Here is a 26,075-nt window from a genome sequence, read left to right as displayed (position 1 = left end):
CATTTCATGGCAAAAAGAGGAACAAAATAAAACACTTAGCTCAAAACATCCTTACCTTTACTGACGATCATTACATAAACATTCCTAAGAAACACTTCTACAAAACCTTCGATTAAAAATGAAACAGAATATCTCCAGTCATTTTACCCCCAAAAAGGTTCACAGAAATACATTTGTCACGTGGGCCTCCTGAAAACCGCTTTACAAACACAAAACTACACTGTTCAAAGCACCTTGTGTAACTTGCTAAAGCAGCTCACTGTAGAAGACATTACAGGGCAGCCCCAAAACTCCGTCATAGCTTGAAGACTTCCTTCTAAGTTCTTGAGATGCAGTGGATCATCGAAAATGGGGAGGGAGGCAGGGGCGGGGAGGGGGGTTCCCACAGGTTCATGGGAATTAGTGGACCATCAAGATTCCCCAGCTCCTGCAGACAAGATTAGTTGGTGCAAGAACAGCTGTTCTATCAGCTGATCTGCCACATCAAAGCACCCCCCCCACCACCCACAGGCCCTAAACACTTGACATGACAGCCGGCCAAAAGGTCTTCCTCCAATGCAGGACCCCCAGTGACAGAGGGGAGTCCAAAACGGACCTCACCCTCATCCTCACCGATCCGGTTGAAAGATTCCGTGGGACCAGCATGCAGAGCTTGATAGAAAGGCTCCTGTTTGAACTTGCGACTCTGCTGGTGAGCGGAGAGCATGCATGCTGGACGTAGCCCACCCTCCCAGCTGATCGCTGTACCCGCCCCTGGCAATGTTCACTGGTGTGTTCTGCAGCTAAGGCTCCCCATTTACTTTGAAATGGAAAGCTCTGCCTGAGGTCAGCACTGCAGTTGTTGCCCACAGGTTGACATCTACAGTCCATTATAAAAGATGTAATAGCAGAGCACTTGGAAAACAGTGACAGGATCGGACAAAGTCAACATGGATTTACAAAAGGTAAATCGTGCTTGACTAATCTACTGGAATTTTTTGAGAATGTAACTGGTAAAATAGATAAGGGAGAACCAGTGGATGTGGTGTATTTAGACTTTCAGAAGACTTTCGATAAGGTCCCGCATAAGAGATTAGCGTGTAAAGTTAAGGCACATGGGATTGGGGGCAAGGTATTGACTTGGATAGAGAACTGGTTGGCAGACAGAAAGCAAAGAGTTGGAATAAACGGGTCTTTTTCCAAGTGGCAGGCAGTGACTAGTGGGGTACCTCAGGGATTGGTCCTTGGACCCCAGCTATTCACAATATATATTAATGATCTAGACAAGGGAACTAGATGTAATATCTCCAAATTTGCAGACGACACAAAGCTGGGTGGGCGTGTGTGCTGTGAGGAGGATGCCGAGAAACTCCAGGATGATTTGGACAGGTTGGGTGATTGGGCAAAAGCATGGCAGATGCAATATAACTTGGATAAATGTGAGGTTATCCACTTTGGTGGCAAAAACAGGAAGGCAGATTATTATCTGAATGGCAATAGATTGGGAGAAGGGGAAGTGCAACGAGACCTGGGTGTCCTTGTGCATCAGTCGCTGAAGGTAAGCATGCAGGTGCAGCGGGCGGTTAAGAAGGCAAATGGTATGTTGGCCTTCATAGCGTGGGGGTTTGAGTACAGGAGCAAGGATGTCTTGCTGCAGTTATACAGGGCATTGGTGAGACCACATCTTGAGTATTGTGTGCAGTTTTGGTCGCCTTATCTGAGGAAGGATGTTCTTGCCATGGAAGGAGTTCAGCGAAGATTCACCAGGCTGATACCTGGGATGGCAGGAATGACGTATGAGGATAGGGTCGATTGGGCTTGTACTCGTTGGAGTTTAGAAGAATGAGAGGGGATCTCATTGAAACTTATAAAATTCTGACAGGACTGGACCGACTAGATGCAGGAAGGATGTTCCCGACGGTCGGGGAGTCCAGAACCAGGGGTCACAGTCTAAGGATAAGGGGTAGGCCATTTAGGACAGAGATGAGGAGGAATTTCTTCACCCAGAGAGTGGTGAACCTGTGGAATTCTCTACCACAGAAGGCAGTAGAGGCCAATACATTAAATATATTCAAGAAGGAGTTGGATATATTTCTTAAGGCTAAGGGGATCAAGGGATATGGGGAGAAAGCAGGGACAGGGTACTGAATTTGGATGATCAGCCATGATCTCATTAAATGGTGGAACAGGCTCAAGGGGCCAAATGGCCTACTCCTGCTCCTATCTTTCTATGACATCTGCATTCACCTCTGGAGTTGGTGGGGGGGAGCAGGGTGCCATCGAAGGATCGCCTTTGGGTGGTTCTCTCAGGTTTGGTGGCTGGGTACTGGGGGGGGGCTGAAAAATCAGCTTTTGTCAGTGCAAACTAATCTCGTCAGTGGGAGCTAAACAACTGAGGGGAGTGAAGAAAAAAACATTTCTAGCAGTCCTGACTCCTGTTGGTCTCCCACTATCTTGGGAATATTTTTTAAAATTTGTTCCTGGGATGTGGGTGTCGCTGGCAAGGCCAGCATTTATTGCCCATCCCTAATTGCCTTTTGAGAAGGTGGTGGTGAGCCGCCTTCTTGAGCCGCTGCAGTTTGTGTGGAGAAGGTACTCTCACAGTGCTGTTAGGGAGGGAGTTCCAGGATTTTGACCCACCGATGATGAAAGAACGACGATATATTTCCAAGTCAGGATGGTGTGTGACTTGGAGAGGAACTTGGAGGTGATGGTGTTCCCATGCGCCTGCTGCCCTTGTCCTTCGAGGTGGTAGAGGTCGCGGGTTTGGGAGGTGCTGTCGAAGAAGCCTTGGCGAGTTGCTGCACTGCATCTTGTAGATGGTACACACTGCAGCCACGGTGTGCCGGTGGTGGAGGGAGTGAATGTTTAAGGTGGTAGATGGAGTGCCGATCAAGTGGGCTGCTCTGTCCTGAATGGTGTCGAGCTCCTTGAGTGTTGTTGGAGCTGCACTCATCCAGGCAAGTGGAGAGTATTCCATCACACTCCTGACTTGTGCCTTGTAGATGGCGGAAAGGCTTTGGGGAGTCAGGAGGTGAGACAATTGCTGCAGAATACCCAGCCTCTGACCTGCTGTTGTAGCCACAGTATTTATGTGGCTGGTCCAGTTAAGTTTCTGGTCAATGGTGACCCCCAGGATGTTGATGGTGGGGGATTCGGTGATGGTAATGCCGTTGAATGTCAAGGGGAGGTGGTTAGACTCTCTCTTGTTGGAGATAGTCATTGCCTGGTACTTGGGTGGATACTTGAGGTTGTGATATCCAAAATTCACAAAGCTTCCAACTAGAAAGAATGTAGTAAGCTTGGTTTGAACTAAAATCAGGCTGATCGGCAGTCATTTCTGGGTCATTTAGTTGTTCATGGTTTATATTAACAAAGTTCTTGATCTTGGTTCTATTCATTCAGCCATCAGAAATAGGCACACAGTAAATGCTTTGCTATTTGTAACATCACAGGCCCTATATTAGGAGAACAGGTGGCTGCATTTGCATTGAAGTAAACAAAAATTTGGACCTGCAACTCAGACTGAATGCATGTTAGCCTCGCACTTGAATGTTTACAAAGGAAGAGGAGAAAACTAGCAATCCGCTCACCTCTTTCCTATACAAGCCGGTGGTTACCAAACTTGTAGGAGCGTCCCCTCTGACGATTGTTTTCAGCTTGAGTGCCTTAACAAAAAGAAGACCTGTACTATAATACTGCATGGCTCGGTATTGCTGTTAGGGCTGCATTGTTACTCAGATAGGCACGATTACAGCTGGAGCAGGGTAGCTGGAACTGAAATACATAGGATGACAACAGGATCCTGGTCAGGATCACCTTGGCAACCGCCACTGTTGTCACGTGATAGTCAGACCAAAAACAGACTGCTCTGGGGATTTTATTTCTGTAACAGCAGCATTTTGTCAGTCCAATAAAACACAAAAAAAGCAGAGATTAAATTCTATTATTATTCTATATTGCTGTTTGAACGTATCATCCTGTAAAATTAATAACATTTTACTGCATAATTAGTATCGGCTTATGAAAAGGGGTCATAATTTGCTGGGCCGCACTACTTACTTAACCAGACTTTCACAGGGTACAGAAATGTGAATACACTGATTGGAAAGAGATAATGACAGAGATTTGATGGAGGTGTTGAAAATCATGAAGGGTTTGGATAGAGAGAATAAAGGGAACCTGTTTCCAAAGGCCGAAGAGTCGATAACCAGAGGGCACAGACTTAAGGTGATTGGCAAAAGAACCAGAGGCGACATGCGGGGAAAAGACTTTACGCAACTAGTGGTTAGAATTTGGGATGCGCTGCCTGATAGGGTGGCGGAAACAGATTCAATAGTAGCTTTCAAAAGGGAATTGGATAAATACTTGAGGGAGAAAAAATTTGCAGGGGTATGGGGAAAGAGCGGGGGGAGTGGGAGTAACTGGATTGCTCTTCGAAAGAGCCGGCGCAGACTTGATGGGCCGAATGGCCCCTTTCTGCGCTGCACTATTCTGTGATATGTCCTCAATCTCCAACACAACGTGAGGGGAGAGGCACCGAGTGAAAATTTGGTTAATTAAGCAGTGCGGCCCAGGCGCTTGCCCACCTGAAAGGAGGTGCAATTGGAGGGCGAGTAATCCTGGGCCACTCTCGCACACCTCCTAGTGGTGCTGATAGAGGCCTGAGAGCAGGCCAGCGGCTCCCTCTCTGGACAAGGGGGGGGGGAACAGCGCATAATGTGCGAGGATTTGAAGAGAGAGCACAAAACACGGAGAAGGAGAGAGAGAGGGAGAAGTAAGCATTTCAATTAAAACAACCTCCTTCAGAAAAAGAATGAATTAAGAATGAGCTTTCAAGTGTAGACTCTCCATGGCTTCTTTGTTGTGTGACCTTTAAAAAAACCTGCAACGTCGGAATGCCCATTGGTAAGCAGTTTCAAGCTGCCATGGCTATGGGAACGAGACTCCGTCTGCAGCTGCTGACACTTGAACTCACTGGCAAAATAGTCAACAGGTTTGTGGGCCTCAAAAGCCACCAGACAGAGCTTTTCAGCTGTTCCGTTGGTCCAACATCAATGTAGCGTGCTATATCATAAAAATGCTTCTAGCATATAAAGACAATCAATGTTTACCTAATTCATTGGTAAAAGAAAATCCAGAAAAGGTGCTATGTCGGATGGCAACAGTTTAATGCCGTGTCACATATTGCCTGCACTCAATGCTACTTTTTGAGTTTTTGTCACCAGTTCACGATCTAAGCATTACAAATATTAGTGGCTTGCCTGTCTGAATTATGGAGTAAACCAATTTTGAAGTCCAGCTGACAAACTGCAGCCATCATACAGCTACTGTCTTATAATCAGACAGCCATCCTACAAGTATACTGACCATTATCAAAGGATAATGATGAGGTGGAGAGCTTGGCTTGCATGGTCAGGTGGTGTCGCACATTTCGTCCATCGCAGTTGGTTATTTGCCAGGTGGAAACAGCCATTCAAATCCCTATTTCTGTTGTTTAACTGATGCAATTCAAGGGACGTCGCGCGGTCAGGATGCAGAGCAAGGCAAATGACACGGCTCACAATGTGAATAGTCCTACGATTTGGTTGAATTGACTAGCGACTAATTAAACAAACTAGCGCTTTATGCAGTAACAACAGAAAATGCTTGGAAACACTCAGCCGGTCAGGCAGCTTCGAGGAGAGAGAAACAGAGTCAACGTTTCGAGTCGGGGACCCTTCGTCAGGAACTGGAAAAAGGTTAGGGAAGAGAGACTTTTAAGCAGGGGCAGGGAGGAGGGGAGGAAAGAACAAAGGGAAGGTCTGTGGTAGGATGGAAGGCAGGAGATAACGAGTCTTGGCAGATACCTGATCAAACACGAGAAGAGAAACAGAAAGCAATGAAGATGAACAAGGTTGAAGAGACGAGCGGAAATCCCGTCGGAGTAAAGAGCAGAACTTCCTCAAGGTGGACATTCATTCTCAGGCGAGTAGTGGCAGTGAACCAAACACTAATACCTGACCTGCTGAGTGTTTCCAGCATTTCCTGTTGTTATTTCAGATTTCCAGCATCCGCAGTATTTTGCAATTGTATCAGCGCTTTATGTAGTTGTTTGCCGTTTCCGTGGGGCTCTTATGCTAGTCGGATGGAACTTACCTGACCCACTCTGACAAATTCAGCTTGGCGTGCTTCTTCTTTTTTCCGGGCTGATTTGGGTGATTCTGGCAGCACATCACTGAACGACCTCCTATTTAACATATTCTAGATACATAATAAAAGGAAGGATCAGACCTCCGCACAAGTTCACGCCTGCTCTTTCAGTTGCTTCAACTGACAAGTGAAGAAACGCTGCATATCGAGCAAACTACAGGCTTTCATTATTTGGAACTGTTCTCCAGCAGGCTTTTTTTAATAAAAAAAACTAGAGAGGCCACAACCTCAAATAATTGACGCTATTTCTTAGAGAGTTTTTAAATCGGCCACAGCGCCCAATATTTCACACAGGTCCTGACAGCAGTGTTCTGTCAGCAAGCAGCTATTAGAGTCATTCAGTGCGCCTGATGGATGGCGGACAGGGTGCCATGCCATTTTATTCAATACGTAAAGAATAATTCATTTGCTTTTATTGGCCTTTGCAGACATGACTTCATAATTATTACAAATAAAATCCTGGCGCAACCCGCCGCCAACATGCCGCTCTCCTTCAGCGCACCTTTCTCACAATGTCGATATGTAAAAATTAATAATTATAATTTCTGTTGTGTCTTGTTGGCCAGCCAATAAATTGCTTGTGGTTTAACAACCGATCTAAAAGAAGGCAAGATATTTTATACAAAAGGTAATGTTTTAGTAAAAACATCTATCCTGCGTATTCCTTCAGAAGAGGCCACTAGACAAAATTACCGTTTGCTATAAGCCAGGGTTCCTGCTCCTGATTCCCATTCAGTGACCCCAGCTGGAAAGTGCAAAATGAATGTGTGTGGATTTCAGGTGAGAACAGGATCGAGCTCGGCTTTTGTGCCCTCTACAGCCAAATTAGCCTGCAAACACTCACTGTCCAGACTGACATATTAAGTATGACCACTTAAGCTGAGATACCTTCAGGAGAAAATATGGGAAATAAGCCCATCCTAATAAGATTCCTGGAGGGCTTGCAACAATGGCAGGCAGTGGGAACAATTACTCAATGTGGATTCAAAAAGAGGAAGTTCACGATTTCACTAGACGCAGTGACATACATAGCCCAACGACACCCAGCGCCGGTGTCAGGCTCGTGGGGACCTCTGGAAGAGGCTAAGGTGCGGGCCCCTCCACTCCCTCTTCCCACCCGCACTTTGAATGACCTCCACTACTACTTAGCCCAGTGAGAACCCTCCTCCTCCCCGTAACCTGGAGCCCTGAGCAATTGTCCCGGTTAAAGCCGCTGCTGATGACACCAGTGAGAAAGTTCATTAACGGCACACTCTGGCAGCAGGGTGCTGAGGGAAAAGGATTAATTTATTCCAGGACCATAAAATGAACCGTAAGAAAATACAGAAGAGAAACGGCCTTCCAGCCCATTAGCCAGGTCCTTCCACAGACCATGTACAACCGGCTCTCTCATGTACCCCCCGATCCAATTAATAGCCTGAGGAAAACAGCTGCAAAATTACTCCCCCACTCAAGAAAAATTGTACAAAATGAACTTTGAGGTTATTGAAGCAATAAACACATTTAAACATCATTGTCTCCAGCATGCTCTTTACCTGGTACAGGTACAGTCAATCCGCAACCGAGCTCTCATACCGACTACATCTATGGATTTGGTCCATTGTGCAAAATTAACTTAGTATTACAGTCAAAATCTTAATCAAAACACATTGACCAGGAACAGAGATTATTTTACGTAACAAATTTAAAAGCCTGGTTTTATCCCCTCCCACATTCACATGGTAAAGGCAGACATTTAATTGTGACTGAATGCTTCAGATTATAACTTTACATCGTTCCAGTGATGGAATCTTATTAAATGTTGACTTACATGTTACTGGTATGTTATAATACACAGCACACCAAAAGGATTCAAATCTTATTCATCATAATATTAATTTTATTATCAGCATGCAGATGAATCACTTCTGATCTGAATTGGTGTTTACAAGCTTATTCCCTATGATGCAGTATCACATTTCCCCAAGTCTTTCTCTTACTGGTATAAAATAACTTTGTTATTGGATGTGCTGGTACAGATCTGCTTTATCGGTAAGGTTTGATCTACAGTATTATTTGCTGACTCCGTTTTCAAACCATTCGTAATTTCTTACAATGACAGAAAACTAATTTGAGTGACAATTTGGTTGGGCTGTTTACACTAATTGTCCAGAACTCTATCAGGGAAAACAAACAAATGCTCACTGATGAATTAACCTACATTCAAATTTGAATTACAGATGCAATGTTTGACATTAGATTGGTAGTACTCTATTGAGAATGCTATGCAAGAATTGCGACATTCCTTTTGGAGATTTTTTTGTTTAACCTGGCAGATATAAATCATGTCAAAGATGGCCAAAATTAGGCTAACAATTTGCAGTAAAGACATAAAATTATTTGGCGTTGCAATGGGCTTTAGGAATTGGTTTAAATGGTCGTTACACAAGCCACAATTCACCAAAAGGACCGAAGTGGGAAGCAGGGATTTTCATAGAGGATCGAAGAGATGGCTCGTTGCTGCATCAACAAGTTTCCACAACACACTGGGTCAAACAGCTGCCCGGGGATCCATTATTGCTCTTGCAAAGCTGTACGATGCGACTGTTGAACATATTGATGCACCATTGCTCTTAACTCATGGATTTCACTTCTACCGCCTGCTGGCTCAATTCTTTTTTCTTTACGTAATGGGTGTCAATTCCACACGTGACAATGATCAATAGACCTCATGGCTTGGTTAGGTTTTAATCTTATAAATGTAGTTTTTATTTCAGTTGGAGACAGAGTTATGGCACACTGTTAGTCACTTTCAAAAAACCATGCTAAATTGGCAGATGCAGTTAGATGCAACAATGAATATTATTAACATGGGCAAAGCAATATTAAACCTTTGAGGACAAGCGGCAGCATTTTTGCACCAGAAATCAAAACCTTTAACGTCTACCCAGTTTTGAAGGTTAGTTTGGAGAGCAACATTGACAGAGATTTTTGGTGATTCCATGACATTCAAATTTGGAATATTTCAGCAGTTACATGGACCAGTGGAAAGGTGCACAATTTGAAAAATGATACACAGGAAATTCAGACTCAAAGGGTTAATATTTGTTTGGCTTGCGTTAATTCCGATGCTGTTGGAATGCATTAAAATTGCCAGTCTTAGCTTACAAGAGGTAATGCTGATGAATTCAGATGCAAAAAGAAAAAGGATAAATTATCTCACTGTTATCCAGCCTAGTTGGGTTTCATTCATTTCCTAAGGAAGAAATGTGACATAGAAGAGCATTTCACTGCAATATGCACATAACATTAACAAAGTTATAGCTAAACCAGGAAGTGAGTGCAATCTTAATCAATGTTTGTGTCAGAACATGATCAAACACATAGCAATGAATTCTCTAAACAGTGCCAATATATAACATTGTTAATACAGGTCCACAATCCCTTATCCGCAATTCCGAAATTCGAAAAGCTCTGAAAACCGAAAGTTTTTTCGTGGAGCGTCACTCTTGTGCACGACATGACCCGAGTGGCGCTAAACATGACCCGACGCGGCCGATGCTTGACCCACGCAGGTGTGAGGCGTCAGTTGTGTCTCAGCGCTGATACCAGTCACACGTGCGTCTGCTGCTCTCTGATATTTTTTGTTATTTTGTGATTTTGAGTTTAATTTCACTGTGAAAATGTCAAAAAGAGCTGCAGATACCCCTACCGTTCTGAAATCCGAAAAATTCCAAATTCCGAAACACATCTGGCCCCAAGGGTTTGAGATAAGGGATTAATAACCTGTAATAGCATTTGAATAATGGGATACATAGTTTACAAAAATCTGCTATCTTTGGCACATTCTGAATTTTCCAAACTCAATCTATTAAATATATATACTTTTATAATTAATACTTTCAAATAGATTATAATGCATGCAAAAATAACTCATAAAATCCTTTGATGCAATCTTAATTTGTGGTTGCAGTGTTTTGTATAGTCTCTAGTATGCTCACTCTTTGATGATAGAGATCTCCTTTCGAGATCTGGACCAATGGAACTCCAAGTTCCCCGCATTATATCGGACAATAGTGACACGGGAGCTATCAACTGTTGAACAGCAGTGAATCAGAGGCTACCTTTAGGCACTGAGGCAAGGTGTTGGCTTACTTTAACCAAGGCCATTTCTGAGCCATTGGGCTGGATTTTGCCAATGGGGAGCTTTTGGAGGCGGGACTCCCACTTGTCGGGTTTCAGTTCCGCCTCCATCGACTTCTGGCCAACCCACACTATTTTCCCTTGATTGACCTTGTTAAGCCCGCCCAGCGAGCTTAGCAGGCCAATTAAGGGGAAGCCGATTACAGAGAACGTCAGCGTATGATGTTACATCTGTCAAAAGTTTTTGACAGATGAATTGTCATCGTTTGACAGTTCTGTGAAGCTGTCAAACACTGACATTCTATGTTGTTTGATGAGTTCTTGAATTCAAGACTCATCAAACCTCTTTCTTTAGCAGAAATTAGATGGTTGTTGCATTGGAGAATGCAGCAGCCATCTGTCATCTCCGTCGCGGAGATGCGAGACTCTCCACATACCCAACGATTGTAGCTTGCAGGAAGAAACAAAGGTAAGTAAACTTTTTCTAACACTTTCCACTTACCTCACATACTCACCTCCTCACACTTGCACCCATCACTTACCTTCACAGCGCACTTTTGCACCCCTCCGACCCCCGCAGACCCACTGCTCGCCTCGGTGACCCTGGCGGGGTTCGCAGCCTTCGGGAAGCCCGCACTTGTGTGGGTAAAATGGGGATAATCCTCTTATCTGCCTGTTAACTACCTGTTAACAGGCAGATAAGTGGCTGTAATCCCCTTCCCGCCTCCAAGGAGACGGGACCCGGTGCGGGTCGGCTACCCGCCTCCTGGCAAGATGGCACGGAGGCAGGTTGGGGGCGGGATGGGCACTCGCCCCCAGATTCTGCCATTTTCCCGGCAGTCCCGCCTCCCTGCAGCTGGCAAGATCGCGCCCATTGGCTCTGTAGCCCGTGTCCACTGAAAGCTGGATTAACAACACACGTTGGAATTGATTCTATATCCACAAGCCAAAAGTGTGTCGTTCTAATACTCTGCACCTTGGACTACCCCTTATCTTCTTAAATGACTAGAAGGACCATATCGGATTAAGAAGGAAACACCTGCATTAACCATGTGTGGTAACATATCCAGTTTGTCAAGCTGTCATTTAAATCCACCGCACATACTGTCTTCCACGGGGAAAGGGGAAAATCTCTAAAATGAAAATACCTACAGATATTTTTTTCAGCCAATTATTGTCATTACCAATTATTGGCCACAACATGATAATCAAGTAAATACCGAAGTTCAACAAAAATTCTTTCACGTTTGTTGAAACAAATCTGCTGCACAAATATCATTCATTTCTGTGCATAAATCAAAACGGCAGTGCAAAGTAAATATGCTCTTTGTTAATTGGATTTGCAAACCTTGCAAATGATTAGAGTTAATTGGCAGAAAAAAAAGATTGATGGCAACAATAAGGAATCAATAAAAATTCATTACTTTTCTGGCATGCAATCTCATACAGCCAATTAAGACACACCAGTAACTACTGTACCTTATGTAAGTCTGGTATGAGATCCTGATACAGAGACCTTATTAACATATCCAAGGTACGCTGTCGTTTCTGAGCAAATGTTGGGGTTTCCAGGGTTGCTTTTTCTCCATTTATTACTGAAAAAGACACATTAAAGCCAAGCAATAGTGTGATGAATGCTAACTGTCTCATATAGAAAGCCCATTTATCATTTAAAGCTGCAGCACATCTGGCTAGAAATTTCTCCGTGTGTTATATTTATCCCACAGGCTGAGCCATGTGCTCACTATAACTTTTCTAGTGAGATAAATGCAGAACAGGGAGGAATTTCTGGCCAATAATTTAAAATTACCGTGGGCCCTCTTTATAACAGTACTGGAAAGACAGCTCATAAACGCACGGAGGTGTATAAATCACTAAAAGTTGCGCCACAGGTTAGCAAGGCCATAAAAAAAAGCAAACCAAGCACTTGGCTTTATTTCTAGAGGGACAGAATTGATAAGTAGGGAAGTTATGCTAAACCTGTATTGAACCTTGGTTAGACCACATTTGGAGTACGGCGTACAGTTCTGGTCGCCATATTATGAAAAGGATATAGAGGCACTGGAGAGGGTGCAGAGAAGATTTACAAGGATGTTACCAGAAATGCGAGGGTATACACATCAGGAAAGGATGAACAAGCTGGGCCTCTTTTCTATTGAAAAAAGGCTGTGGGGTGAGCTAGTAGAGGTCTTTAAAATTCTGAAAGGTTTTGATAGAGTGGATACAGAGAGAATGTTTCCACTTGTGGTGAAGAGCAAAACTAGAAGCCATCAATATAAGATAGTCACCAAGAAATCCAATAGGGAATTCAGAAGAAACTTCATTACCCAAAGAGTGGTGAGAATGTGGAACTCGCTACCACAGGGAGTGGTTGAAGCGAATAGTATAGATACATTTAAGGGGAGGCTAGACAAGCATATGAGGGAGAAGGGAATAGAGGGTTATGCTGATAGATTTAGATGAGGAAAGACGGGAGGAGGCTTGAGTGGAGCATAAATGTCGGCATGGACTGGTGGGGCTGAATGGCCTGTTTCTGTGCCGTATATCCCATGTAATCCTACAACCAAGCTATTTTAAAGCGAGGAAAACATCTAACAAAGGTATTAATAATGGGGGATTTGAAATACCTTGATGATGAATAGAGTTTGGGTAGTGCTGGTAGTAAAAAGATTCAGCCATTTCTAGATGTGGTAAAGGACTGCTAGAAGAATCGGCATGTTAATGAGGGGACCAGTAACGAGGCTGTACTTGACCTAATGCTGACCAACAATGGGAACATCACAGTGGGAGTTGAAGTGGGGAGCAACTAGAGAAGAGTGATCACAAGGTCATATGGTTCAGGGTAAGGAAATGAAAAGGAAAAGGTAATTGAGAGGGGCAGTGGGGAGAACGTACAACTCTTAGGAGCTGTAGGAAGAATATTGGGTGACAAAGGCCAGTGTGCATGACAGGGAAGGTACTGAAAGCTATTAAGGGTAAAACAAAGACATCCAAGTCCACACAACTTGGATGTGGGTGTACAGAGCACAATGTCAAAATTTGCAGATGACACAAAACTTGGAAGTATAGTGAACAGTGAGGCGGATAGTGATAGACTTCAAGAGGACATAGACAGGCTGGTGGAATGGGCGGACACGTGGCAGATGAAATTTTAATGCAGAAAAGTGCGAAGTGATACATTTTGGTAGAAAGAATGAAGAGAGGAAATATAAGCTAAAGGGTACAATCCTAAAGGGGGTGCATGAACAGAGAGACCTGGGGGTATATGTGCACAAATCGTTGAAGGTGGCAGGGCAGGTTGAGGAAGCAGGTAAAAAAGCTTACGGGATCCTGGGCTTCATAAATAAAGGCATAGATAACAAAAGTGTGGAAATTATGATGAACCTTTATAAAACACTGGTTCGGCCTCAACTGGAGTACTGTGTCCAATTCTGGGCACCATACTTTAGGAAGGATGCGACGGCCTTGGAGAGGGTGCAGAAAAGATTTACGAGAATGGTTCCAGGGATGAGGGACTTCAGTTACGTGGATAGACTGGAGAAGCTGGGGTTGTTCTCCTTTGAGCAGAGAAGATTGAGAGGAGATTTCATAGAGGTGTTCAAAATCATGAGGGGTCTGAACGAAGTAGGTAGAGAGAAACTGTTCTCACTGGCTGAAGGGTCGAGAACCGGAGGACACAGATTTAAGGTGATTGGCAGAAGAACCAAAGGCGACAAGAGGAGGAACTTTTTTACGCAGCGAGCGGTTAGGATCTGGAATGCACTGCCTGAAAGGGTGGTGGAGGCAGACTCAATCATGGCTTTCAAAAGGGAGTTGGATAAGTACCTGAAGGAAAAAAAATTGCAGGGCTACGGGGAAAGGGTGGGGGAGTGGGACTAGCTGAAGTGCTGTTGCAGAGAGCCAGCATGGGCTCGATGGGCCGAATGGCCTTCTTCCATGCTGTAACTATTGTACTCATTCTAAGAGGATAGTATGAATCAATACAAGGACACGCTCAGTGTAAAGGCACTGTTAAAAGAGCTAATCAATCATATGAATTTAGAATTCCTAGGGAAATTAAGGCAAATGACAAATAACGGAGGAAAGGAGGGAAAAAGTGAGCGTATAGGATCTCTGCATCTGGCATCTGAATCAAGGTTAGGATCAGTGAAGGTGTGGACATAGGTGAAAATTTAAATGAGTTCTTTAGTTTCATTTGTCTTAGAGAAAAGAACAGGACGGGGCAGTAGCAAAGTGGATGTTCTGAGATTGTGAGAATGAGAGTTAAACAAAATTAATAGTACCACTCAGTTGGTGGCTGCATACTTGAATGAGATACGACCAAACAAAAAACATGGACTGAAATAAAAACAGAAAATGCTGGAAATACTCAGCAGGTCAGGCAGCGTCTGTGGAGAGAGAAACAGAGTCAGCGTTTCAGGTCGATGACCCTTCATCAGAACTGGAAAAAGCTGGAGATGGAACAGGTTTTTAAGCAAGTGTAGGGGCAGGGAAAGGGGGAGGGGAGGAAAGAACAACAGGGAAGGTTTGTGATAGGGTGGAAGTTAGGAGGGATTAAGAGACATTAGGGATGATGGTACAAGGCAAAAGGAGATGGTAATGGGACAAGAAACAAAAAGATGGCTCTAGATGAGGTGTAAATGGCGATGGCAGAATGAAAGTCAGTTGCCATGTGAGAGAGAGAAAAAAAATGGGAAAAAAGAGATAGGGGCAGAGGTTATAGTCTGAAATTGTTGAACTCGATGTTGAGTCCGGAAGGCTGTAAAGTGCCTAATCGGAAGATGAGGTGCTGTTCCTCGAGCTTACACTGAGCTTCATTGGAACAATGCAAGAGGCCGAGGACGGCGAGGTCTGTGTGGGAGTGGAGCGGAGAATTAAAGTGACAGGCGACCGGAAGCTCGGGGTCCCCCTTACGGACTGAACGAAGGTGTTCCGCAAAGTGGTCACCCGATCTGCGTTTGGTCTCCCCAATGTAGAGGAGACCGCATCGTGAGCAGCGAATACAGTATACTAAATTGCAAGAAGTACAAGTAAATCGCTGTTTCATCTGGAAGGGGTGTTTGGGGCCCTGGAAAGTGGGAAGATGGGAGGTATAAGGGCATGTGTTGCATCTCCTGCGCTTGTACGGGAAGGTGCCGGGTGAAGGCGAAGGGTTGTTGGGGGTGATAGAGGAGTGGACCAGGGTGTCACGGAGGGAGCAGTCCCTTCGGAATGCTGAAAGGGGAGGGGAGGGGAAGATGTGTTTGGTGGTGGGATCACGTTGGAGGTGGCAGAAATGGCGGAGGATGATCCATTGAATGTGAAGGCTGGTGGGATGAAAGGTGAGGACAAGGGGAACCCTAACATGGTTCTAGGAGGGAGGGGAAGGGGTGCGAGCAGAAGTGCGGGAAATAGAACAGACGCGGTCAAGGGCCGTGTCAACCACGGTAGAGGGGAATCCTCGGTTGAGGAAAAAGGAAGACATGTTGGAAGCACTAGTATGGAAGGTGGCAAAGAACATGGACTGGATCAGATTTGTCTAGGATTCTTGGGGAAATTTAGGATGTTCTTCTAGAACAGTCTTTGTCAGGGACTCTTGAAGGAGGTGGTATTTGAGGAGTGGAGCATGGCAAATGTATTGCCTTTATTTAAAGAGGGATCTAGTCGATCCATGTAGCTTTAGGCTAATTAGTCTCACATTAGAGCCAAGGGAAATTCTAGACTAAGTTACCAAGGACAAGGTAGTAGAATATTTTGGGGAGGTATAAACTCGTTGGTAAAAATCAAGATAGATTTACAAAAGGGAAGTCATGCCAGAGCAAGCTAATAACATATTTTGATGCAGTAACAAAAGATGTAGCTAAGGATAAGAATGCACTTGGATTTTAATGAAACTTTTGATCAAGGTTTTCACAGAAACCTAGTTTTGAAAATGAGCAGACATGGTATTGGCTGCAGTGTGTGGAGATGGATCGAATCATGGCTGGGTGATAGGAGTCAGAGGGTTAGTGTGAATGGGAAGTTATTGGGATGGACAGGTGTGATGAGTGCAGCCCTGCAAGGGCTCAGTGTTGGGACTGCGACTCTTCAATCTGTTCATAATTGATCTGGAAGAAGCTGCCGGTGACTTCATCCCAAACATGGCACGAAAAGAGCAGGGATGGTTACTATGGAGGCAAGCTACAGGGGAAGTTAACATGCTTAGGGAGGTAGGCAGACAATTGCCAGCTGAATGTAGATAAACGTAATGCCATCATCTTAAGGATATGGAACAGGCAAGGAATTACAGGATTAATGGGAAAATACTGACAGATCAGGAATGAACTGAGTTGTGAAAGAAAACTACTAAATGATAAAGGGACTAGAGAATAAAACATATGTGGATAGACTCAGACAACTGCGACTACTTGTTGGTGAGAAGACTGATGGGGAATATGATTAAGATTTTCAAATGAATAAGATGTAGAAGGATCAGTCAGGGCGATCCGAATAGGTACAAGGCAACAGAACAACGGGACATGAGTGTAGGCTGAGGAGAGGCAGATTCAGATAGAATCATGACTGAGACAGTAGTCAGTTTTTAGAAGTGCTTTCCAAGGGAGGTTGTAGGAGCCAGCAGCTTAGATCTCCAAGGTAAAACTGGACAAGTATCTTGAAGAAAAACCCATTATTGGATACAACTGCTAGGACAGCAGGACTAGATGGATCTGTGGTCCATCACTTGATGGATCTGTGGTCCATCACTAGATGGATTTGTGGTCCATCACTTGATGGATCTGTGGTCCATCACTTGATGGATCTGTGGTCCATCACTTGATGGATCTGTGGTCCATCACTAGATGGATCTGTGGTCCATCACTTGATGGATCTGTGGTCCATCACTTGATGGATCTGTGGTCCATCACTTGATGGATCTGTGGTCCATCACTTGATGGATCTGTGGTCCATCACTTGATGGATCTGTGGTCCATCACTAGATGGATTTGTGGTCCATCACTAGATGGATTTGTGGTCCATCACTAGATGGATTTGTGGTCCATCACTAGATGGATCTGTTGTCATCCAGCCTCGAAATGAGCTTTGTTCTATGCACACTTCGAAAAGCAGCTGTTCTGAAAGTAAGCTTTGAAATTAATGGCAGCATTTCTGACATCTGCACTCGAGAATAATTTGCTAAAATAATCTAACAAAATGTAGAAAACACATTTTCACATTTTATTGAATATATTACAGGTAGACTACCCTTTATCCGAACTTCCGAAAACCGAAACCCTCTAAAAACCTTCGTTTTTTTCGTTCAGCGTAAGTCGTGCGCACGACTTACGCTGAACGAAAAAACCTTCGGTTTTTAGAGGGTTCCGGTTTCGGAAGTTCGGATAAAGGGTAAGTCGTGCGCACGACCCCCCGCGGACCCCCCCGCCGACCCCGACCCCCGCCGACCCCCCCGCGGACCTCCGCCGGCCCCGACCACCGCCGACTTACGTTGAGCGTAAGCGTAAGTCGTGCGCACAACCCCCCGCGGACCCCCCCGCCGACCCCGACCCCCGCCGACCCCCCCGCGGACCCCCGCCGGCCCCGACCCCCGCCGACTTACGCTGAGCGTCAGTGTAAGTCATGCGCACGACCCCCCGTGGACCCCCGCCGACCCCCCAGCCGGCCCCGACCCCCGCCGACCCCCCCGCGGACCCCCGCCGACCCACCTTCCGAAATCCGAAATTCTCCGAAAACCGAAACACGGCTGGTCCCGAGGTTTTCGGATAAAGGATAGTCTACCTGTAGTGGATTATTAGCATTTGAAGAGCCCACAGGAATTTGAACTGTGCTAAACAGGGAACACTACAATTGGGAAGAGGCGAGTAATGTGAAACAGCCCAAATCCCCCCCTTTCAGATTGTATTTTACTATCATAATTGTAGAGGGAAATCAATACTGAACATTCACTTTAAATTCACTTGATAATGCTTTCGAACATACATCAATGCAACATAAGGAAATCACATGCAGTTAAAGTGAAGGCGCTTTAACTGATTGTATCTGTGAGCACTGTTATACAAGAGCACGTTCCGCTCGACACAGCAGCACTACATGCTCGTGGCGGGAAGCTCTGACTGGGTGATCAAAACACCAGAACTGGCTGGTAACAATGGATCCTGCAGCACTACGGCTCTGCCCAATACTGAAGTGGGAGCATGCAGCTGGCAGGACACACTGGAAATGGAATTCAATCCGGAGAAGTGTGAGGTAATGCATTTGGGGAGGGCTAACAAAGCAAGGGAATACACAATAAATGGTAGGATACTGAAAAGTGCAGAAGATCAGAGGGACCTTGGCATGCATGTCCACAGATCCCTGAAGGTAGCAGGACAGGTAGATAAGGTGGTTAGGAAGGCATATGGGATATTTGCCTTTATTAGCCGATGCATAGAATTCAAGAGCAGGGAGGTTATGCTTGAACTGTATAAAACACTAGTTAGGTTGCAGCTAGAATACTGCGTTACAGGAAGAATGTGATTGCACTAGAGGGAGTGCAGAGGAGATTTACGAGGATGTTGCCTGAGCTGGGTAATTTTAGCTATGAGGAAAGATTGGATAGGCTGGGGTTGTTTTCTTTGGAACAGAGGAGGCTGAGGGGAGACCTAATTGAGGTGTATAAAATAATATGGGGCCTAGATAGATAGAGTGGATAGGAAGGACCTATTTCCCTTAGCAGAAGGGTCAATAACCAGTGGGCATAGATCTAAAGTAATTGGTCGGAGGTTTAGAGGGGAGTTGAGGAGAAAACTTTCGCCCAGAGGGTGGTGGGGGTCTGGAATTCACTGCCTGAAAGGGTGGTAGAGGCAGAGACCCTCATCACATTTAAAAAGTACTTGGATATGCACTTGAAGTGCCGTAACCTACAGGGCTACGGACCGAGTGCTGGAAAGTGGGATTAGGGTGGATAGCTCTTTGTCGGCCAGCACGGACACGATGGGCTGAGTGGCCTCCTTCTGTGCTGTAAATTTCTATGATTCAAAGGGGGCAATTTTCTCAGCCCTGAGGAGGCGGGTATGGAGGCAGAATTTGGGGGCAGGTAACCAACCCGCCTCCGTGCCATCTTGCCAGGAGGCGGGTAGCCGTTCCGCGCCGGGTCCCGTCTCCTTGGAGGCGGGAAGGGATTACAGCCTATTAACAGAAAATAGGATTATCCCCATTTTGTGCCCTGAAGTGCGGGCTTCCCGACCTGGGGGAACCCCACCAGGGTGTAGGAGGTGAGCAGTGGGTCTGCGGGGGTTGGAGGGGTCTGAAAGTGCGATGTAGAGGTGAGTGACGGGTGCAAGTGTGGAGTGGTAAGTATGTGAGGTGAGTGTAAAGCGTTTGAAAATGTTAACTTACCTTTGTTTCTGCCTACAGCCTTCAGCCGCTGTGGAGCCGGAGTCCCCGACATCTCCATTGTAGAGATCACAGACTGGCTGCTACATCCTCCGATCCAACAGTCATCTGATTTCTGCAAAGTAGAAAGGTTTGATGAGTCCTGAACACAAGGACTCATCAAACTATACAGAATGTCAGTGTTTGACAGCTTCACCGAGCTGTCAAACGATGACATTTCTTCTTTCAAAAAATCTTGACAGATGACACGTCATACGTTGACGTGCTCTGCAACCAGCTTCCCCATAATTGGCCTGCTGAGTCCGCCGGGTGGATCAGGAGAAAATCCCGTTGGTTGGCCAGAAGCTGATGGAGGCAGGACTGAAACCCGACAAGTGGGAGTCCCGCCTCCAAAAGTTTCCCATTGAGAAAATCACCCCCCCCCCCATGATTCACTGCTCGTATGGCTGTGCAGTTGATTACTTTTGCAGGTAGATCTCGCATTGTTCTGCAAGCATGCTTATTATCGAGTGCATCCCCCCTGGTGTTAGGAACATTCTGAATAAATGCTCTCTGCAGAGCACATTTATGCAGACAGACCGTTCTTGTGAAGGGACTGAGATAAACCAAGTGGAAGGAACCTCTGAAAATGTCCAAGGCTTTCTATTTCTGTTCAGAGCTGGGCATTTCTCAAAAGACGGCTGAGCAGAATGAAGTCTGCACTTTTATTCAGGTTACGGTGAATAGGTGTGCATCAATCAACAGTTAAATACCAATTTGTAAACATGCTGAGGGAATAAACTTTAAAATGAACTCCATTTTTTCAATTAGTAGAAGTATTACTTAGTTATATTGGAAATTTTCCATCTATCTTTAACTCTGCATAGTGATATAATCTGGTAACAGCGCTTGTGGGCATGAGCGTGTTGTCCATGAAACAGTGGGTATCAGCTTGCTTGTAAAGCACTTAACATTCTGTGATTAGCCCTGTTCCTTTTAACCGGGCTTCACTTTATACAGGGCTGAAAAATTAACGAGCTGCCACTGAATTATGGCATGTACAGTTCCAACACCGCTCCCCCTCCCCTCTGAATCAATGACTGATGGACAATATCTGTAGCATGACTGGAAAAGCTGCAGATGGGAAACTAAACAGTAGTCAGTGTCTGGAAAGCCAGCCTTCTACTTATGTACCAGTCACTGATAATAACAACTGCTTGGATTTATACAGCACCTGTAACGTAAAGAACATCTCAAGGAAAATGGACGAGATTCAGGAAGCTTTGTCAAACAGATAATATCTTAAAACACTGCCCTGTGCCCTAGTGGGTACTCCAGTCATTCAAGTAGATGAATCTGTTTGAACAGACACTGCACGCAGAGGAAGATATATGGGCCTGTTTTCCTCTGGTCACTAATGTGGACCCACCCTCACTCACATTAGTGACCAGAGGAACTCATCCCTCACAGAGCTGTGTTTGTTAATCCATGTTACTTCTTTGCATTATCCTAGTTTTTGAAGTGAGAAATCTTTGAAATAACTTTCCTGCTCTACATGATTTTAGCGTATATATCCCTTTTAAATAAAAGAAACTATAAAAGATGAAACATTCATTTGCCATTTCATTTATAAGATTTTCCTGGTACTTCTTGGGAATTTTAACAGCAATGGGGTTAAGAGCATTAAACTGTGCACAATCGTGCCAAGACCTAGTAAGCAGATATGTAATGAAGAGTCGTGTTTGTGTCAGAGGCATGAGTTCGGAGAGAGGTTCATCATTGGAGATGTCAAGTGTATGCTGCATCTCGTTACAGTGTGTGTGTATGACATCAAGCCAGCTCGGTTGGCATGTACACCTCTAACAAGCAGCACTGCCAAAACCCAGCGTGGTGACAATGAAAAGGTCATCCTGCGTCACTGCTCTGCTCTCATTTATTTAGGCTGTTTAAGGACTAAAATTAATCTGAATCTCTAACCATTCTTTGCCACCCACTGCCCCACCGCCCCCCCCTCTCCCCACCACCAACCCACATCGTAATCAATAGTACGGTCTCGGCAGATATCACAGTGGCATTCAGAGTATAAATAGCAACAGCAGCCTTACATTTAACTAAAACAAAGTCCCTGTACTCATGATGATCTGTAAACACTGGCGGCGAAGGTAGAGGAGGTCCAAACAGTGGGACACTTTCTTCAGAAAATATCTTAAGTCTGTTAAGAAAGCAAAATCATTAAATGTCCATAGAATCAAATACAGTATTAACCGAGCGCCTCATTACGGCCACTTTGAGCATGTCAATGGAATTCTAGCTCAGATTCTTTGCATTTTTATCACATTAAGTATTTTCCCCTTTTATTCATAAAAGAAAACAGATGCTTTTGACAGACACCTGCAACAGAAAATGAAGCCAAAGATCACTTCAACGGCAGTGAGCTACATCACCACTGATCGTAGTAATAATTGTGTGTGCATTATAAACCAGTCAATCAATCCGCTATCTACACTGGTGGAATGGAAATAAGGGAGAGAAACTTTTTTCAGAATGGGACATGTGCAAGTTTATGAGGGAAATGGAAGTAGAATTATCTACTGATGCGTGTGAACATGAGGTAAAAATGACAAGTATTTCACATTTGACCACTGTCTCAAACCTCATTAGAACGTTAAGGCGGCCGATGCAAGGTGCTGTCGGGACTTCACCTTACTGGGGTTAGAGTTTCCTATCTGGATTATAATGGAGCTTCAGAACAGAAATGATTGGCAAAATGGAGTTAAATCTGTAACAGGGAGATTCCGCTGTGTATAATAGGAGACAGGGATTGGACAGCTCTCAACATTGCTGCCTGTAATTTGGAGGTGCTCATAGTTAAATGACTGTAGCTCCGAGGCCGTTTTTTATTGAGAGGAAAGGCTCCAGGCAATCACAAGTTTGGCCTATTTTCCCCATCCCTATTCTCCTCATAAGGAGGTGCTTCACCTCTGCTCATTGTCTCTCTGCGTAACACAGCTGAGGTCAGCAGTAGAGGGGGCTGCCTTGTCCCACTCTATGGGTCTGTGCAATGCTGCGGCAACATCGCACCCTCCCCTCCCCTACTTCCAGCATTATCGCTGTGTCCCTTGTTCCTGTCCCCTTAAAATAAAGCAATACAGAGCCACAAAGAAGGGTATAACTCTGACTGTAAAAGATTTACTTACCGGTAACTGTCATTTTGTTTGTTATATCGGACTAAGGCAAAAATATCTGTAACATAGGCTAAAGAAATAACCACTTTTTTCATTAATAATAAACAGCAATAGTTGACTTATTAGCCTTTCATCCAGAGAGCTATATTAACAAAGAATCACAGGCAATTGTTCAAAGATTATTTTAATTAAGTTATTCATGGATGTCATTGGCTCTGATTTCATTGGTGATGATATAATTTGGCCATATTAGTAAAACTGGCAAAGCCGCCACACTAAATGCTCAATTCAAACTGTTTGCTACGTGCGATATTTGTGTTCGAATGAGTTTAACTTTACGATCATTTACTTTTTTTAAAATGGCATTTTACAACACAATACTAAATTTAATTAACACAGCAATGAAAATTCCGTTAAAAATACATAGGACTACTTGCACCAAGTTCTGAATCTAATGGGGAAGAAGTCGTTTAACAGGTGATTTAAAAAAAAATAGTACTAAGCTGCTCCTGCAGTTCCAACAGGGTTATATGGCACAATATGATTGCATGGTGGATCAGTCCTTCTCCTGTCACCCACAACCGATGCAGAATGAATATACCTGGTGCACTAGGGAGTCCTCTGATGTCAGGGAGATTTACTAAACTTTTACTGTTGGTTTTTCATCACTTTTTACAACTACCCTTTTATTGGAGCGTGGATTCCGGTTATCCGGATAATACCAAGCAGGAGAAGGAGTTTGTTCTATTGCTTCCCAACTTCACCTTTAAGGCCCTTTCCTTAAGGAGTTGTATTTTGCAGCAACTTTAGGCTGCGTATATTGACACTATTCCCCTGCTTGGATAACCCTGAATTCACGCTCCACTGAAAGGGTGATGTGCCAAATAACTGCCTGAATCCAAGAGGTTAAAGCTTAAAACTAAAGGCTTTTATTAAGTAAGAACATGGCATCGAGTTAACACAAGGCAGCCATCATTCATCACCGACCCAGCCCTTATGAGTAAGACTCACACCAATCCGGAGGATCCAGAGGGGCAGGGCTAGGGAGGAGCATTAGTGGTTACATCTGTAGAACATTCCAGACATTAGCAAGTACAACAACAACAGACAATACAAATGCCAGAACACAGAGTTATTTCATCACAAAGGGTAGTCATAAAAAGTAATGGAAAACCAACAGTAAAGGTTTAGCAAATCGGCTGCGTATAGCGACACCGCTATTCAAGGCCAGAATGGAGGTGATTGGGTAATTCCCCCGTCAATCACGCCACTGCTGTAAGTGACTGGGATTACTTTTACGCACATTATTTTAATTATGAAATTATCCTCTACTCACTGCATTTTGCTGGAGAAATCACCCTGTTTTTAATCGGGAGAGGTTGCTGTAGTTTCGGTCATGAGTTCTGTTTGCTGCAGTTCGTCGAGGCTCTTTTTAAATAGACTCTGTAAATTATCTGTGTTGGCTTTGCTGAGTAAACACTGCAAGTCCTGCCATCAGTCCTGTCCCACCTCCAACTCATTGGCTGACACAGTGGTGTCACTAGACACTCTGGCAACTCAGATACACAGAGAAAGGCAGCCATAGTTCGTAGTTAAGTTCATAAGTGCAATTCACGCCTGCACTGCAAGCCTTTAACCATTTGCACAAGCAGTGTGCAGTATACCTCAGTGTTGGTTTGGCGTAAAAAAAATGGATAAGAACCAAAACATCTCATGAAGAGATGAAAACATGGAAGCACAGCAGAAGCAATGGCATCAGACCTGGCAGGAAATACAGAAGAAGAGGCCAGAGAAGACGAGAAAATTCTTTGCAAGGTGAAGCTGATGCTCTGGTGAGGGAGTGGAGGAAATACAAAAAAAAATAGCAACTTTCACGAAACAGCAAGTTCCTCGGCTACAACAGGAGGACATCCATGGGAGAAGAAAACAGTCAGCAGCACACGAGTGGAGTCAAGGGTCCAGATACTGTGCTAGTTACACAGAGAAAGGCAGCCATAGTCCATAGATAACCATGAAACACCACAAGAATAAGTCACGTCAACAGTCGCAAATGCTTTAGACAAAAAACATTACCGTTCAAACAGACATAAATATATCTTAAAGATTCACAGAACATCAATCCCTCAATCCCATCATAAGAAAAAACAGAGAATCTGCTCAGCTAATAGCACATGAGTAAGACAGGGGGTGGAGGGTACACATTGAGTAGAGTGATGCCCTTTATTTATCTATTTCCAGGGCCTGTGATGGGGTTACCAGCCACGTTTTCAAACCATAAATACTAACTTTCTAGGATGAGTTTGATTGATTAAAAGAGGATCGGGTTAATCAAAGAACAGATTAGGTAGTGTCAGCAGTCACACACTTACTGAGCAACCACACACTTGTTAAACAGTCACACGCTTACCAACTAGACACCCCTGGAAATGCTGTGTAACCTCAGGCTATGCTAAAACTTAACGAGTCATGAAACATGCAATAAATGTTAAAGAATGTTTCAATTAATGTCCACATGCTTTACACTCAAAATCATGAAATGGATTCACTTCCTATTCATGAACTGGTGTTTTTGGTGAGACAGGGCAATCTGGGTGCTTTATGTACACAATCTATCCATCCACCCCCCCCAGCCACCCCGCATTAGAGGAAAGTCACCCAGCTGATAGATTGCATACTCTGCTGAGCCGAGGCAACTGAGCGCAGCAGTTACCTTAGTGACACACTGCGTAATGGATTCCCCGCTAACTCCTGCTGTACCGCCTGCAATGCTCTCCAAGAAACTTTTAAGCATAGATCTATAAGGCGCCAGGGACTTCAATTAGTACTGAAAGCCTGTACTTCCTGTTCAATCAACCAATCCCAGGGAACCTCGGCCTAGGAATGCTAGGTGTGAATACATGTTTACTTCAGTTATTTTGCTCTGGGTTTTTTTTTGGTGAATTTTCTTGCAGATTTTTAATTTTTTTTTATTCATGTGGGCATCGCTGTCAAGTCCAGTATTTATTGCCCATCCCTAATTGCCCTCGAGAAGGTGGTGGTGAGCCGCCTTCTTGAACCGCTGCAGTCCGTGTGGTGAAGGTACTCCCACAGTGCTGTTAGGTAGGGAGTTCCAGGATTTTGACCCAACGGTGATGAAGGATCGGCGATATATTTCCAAGTCAGGATGGTGTGTGACTTGGAGGGGAACTTGGAGGTGGTGGTGTTCCCATGCGCCTGCTGCCCTTGTCCTTCTAGGTGGTAGAGGTTGTGGGTTTTGGAGGTGCTGTCGAA

At 44.5% G+C, this 26,075-nt stretch overlaps 1 protein-coding gene across 3 annotated transcripts in view; it reads right to left on the bottom strand.

The window, feature by feature from the left end:
- Positions 1–26,075, bottom strand: part of garnl3 (GTPase activating Rap/RanGAP domain like 3) — a 484,279-nt gene that overhangs the window by 97,404 nt on the left and 360,800 nt on the right. For 2 of the 3 annotated variants that reach the window (XM_085965587.1, XM_085965586.1), the window contains 6 exons: positions 22,818–22,863; positions 21,726–21,832; positions 11,773–11,888; positions 9,374–9,406; positions 6,118–6,222; positions 3,573–3,647 (listed from right to left, as the gene is read on the bottom strand). In XM_085965587.1, coding sequence (XP_085821713.1) covers positions 3,573–3,647; positions 6,118–6,222; positions 9,374–9,406; positions 11,773–11,888; positions 21,726–21,832; positions 22,818–22,863 — 482 coding nt within the window. The remainder of the gene's footprint in view (positions 1–3,572; positions 3,648–6,117; positions 6,223–9,373; positions 9,407–11,772; positions 11,889–21,725; positions 21,833–22,817; positions 22,864–26,075) is intronic. The other variant, XM_085965588.1, reaches the window with a different exon arrangement.

Source organism: Somniosus microcephalus, chromosome 23, assembly GCF_052327205.1.
Source record: "Somniosus microcephalus isolate GS21.2 chromosome 23, FLI_Smic_1.0, whole genome shotgun sequence".
NCBI classification, from domain to species: domain Eukaryota; kingdom Metazoa; phylum Chordata; class Chondrichthyes; order Squaliformes; family Somniosidae; genus Somniosus; species Somniosus microcephalus.
The sequence above is the reverse complement of the archived record's forward strand: the minus strand, read 5'-3'. Positions and strand labels throughout refer to the sequence as shown.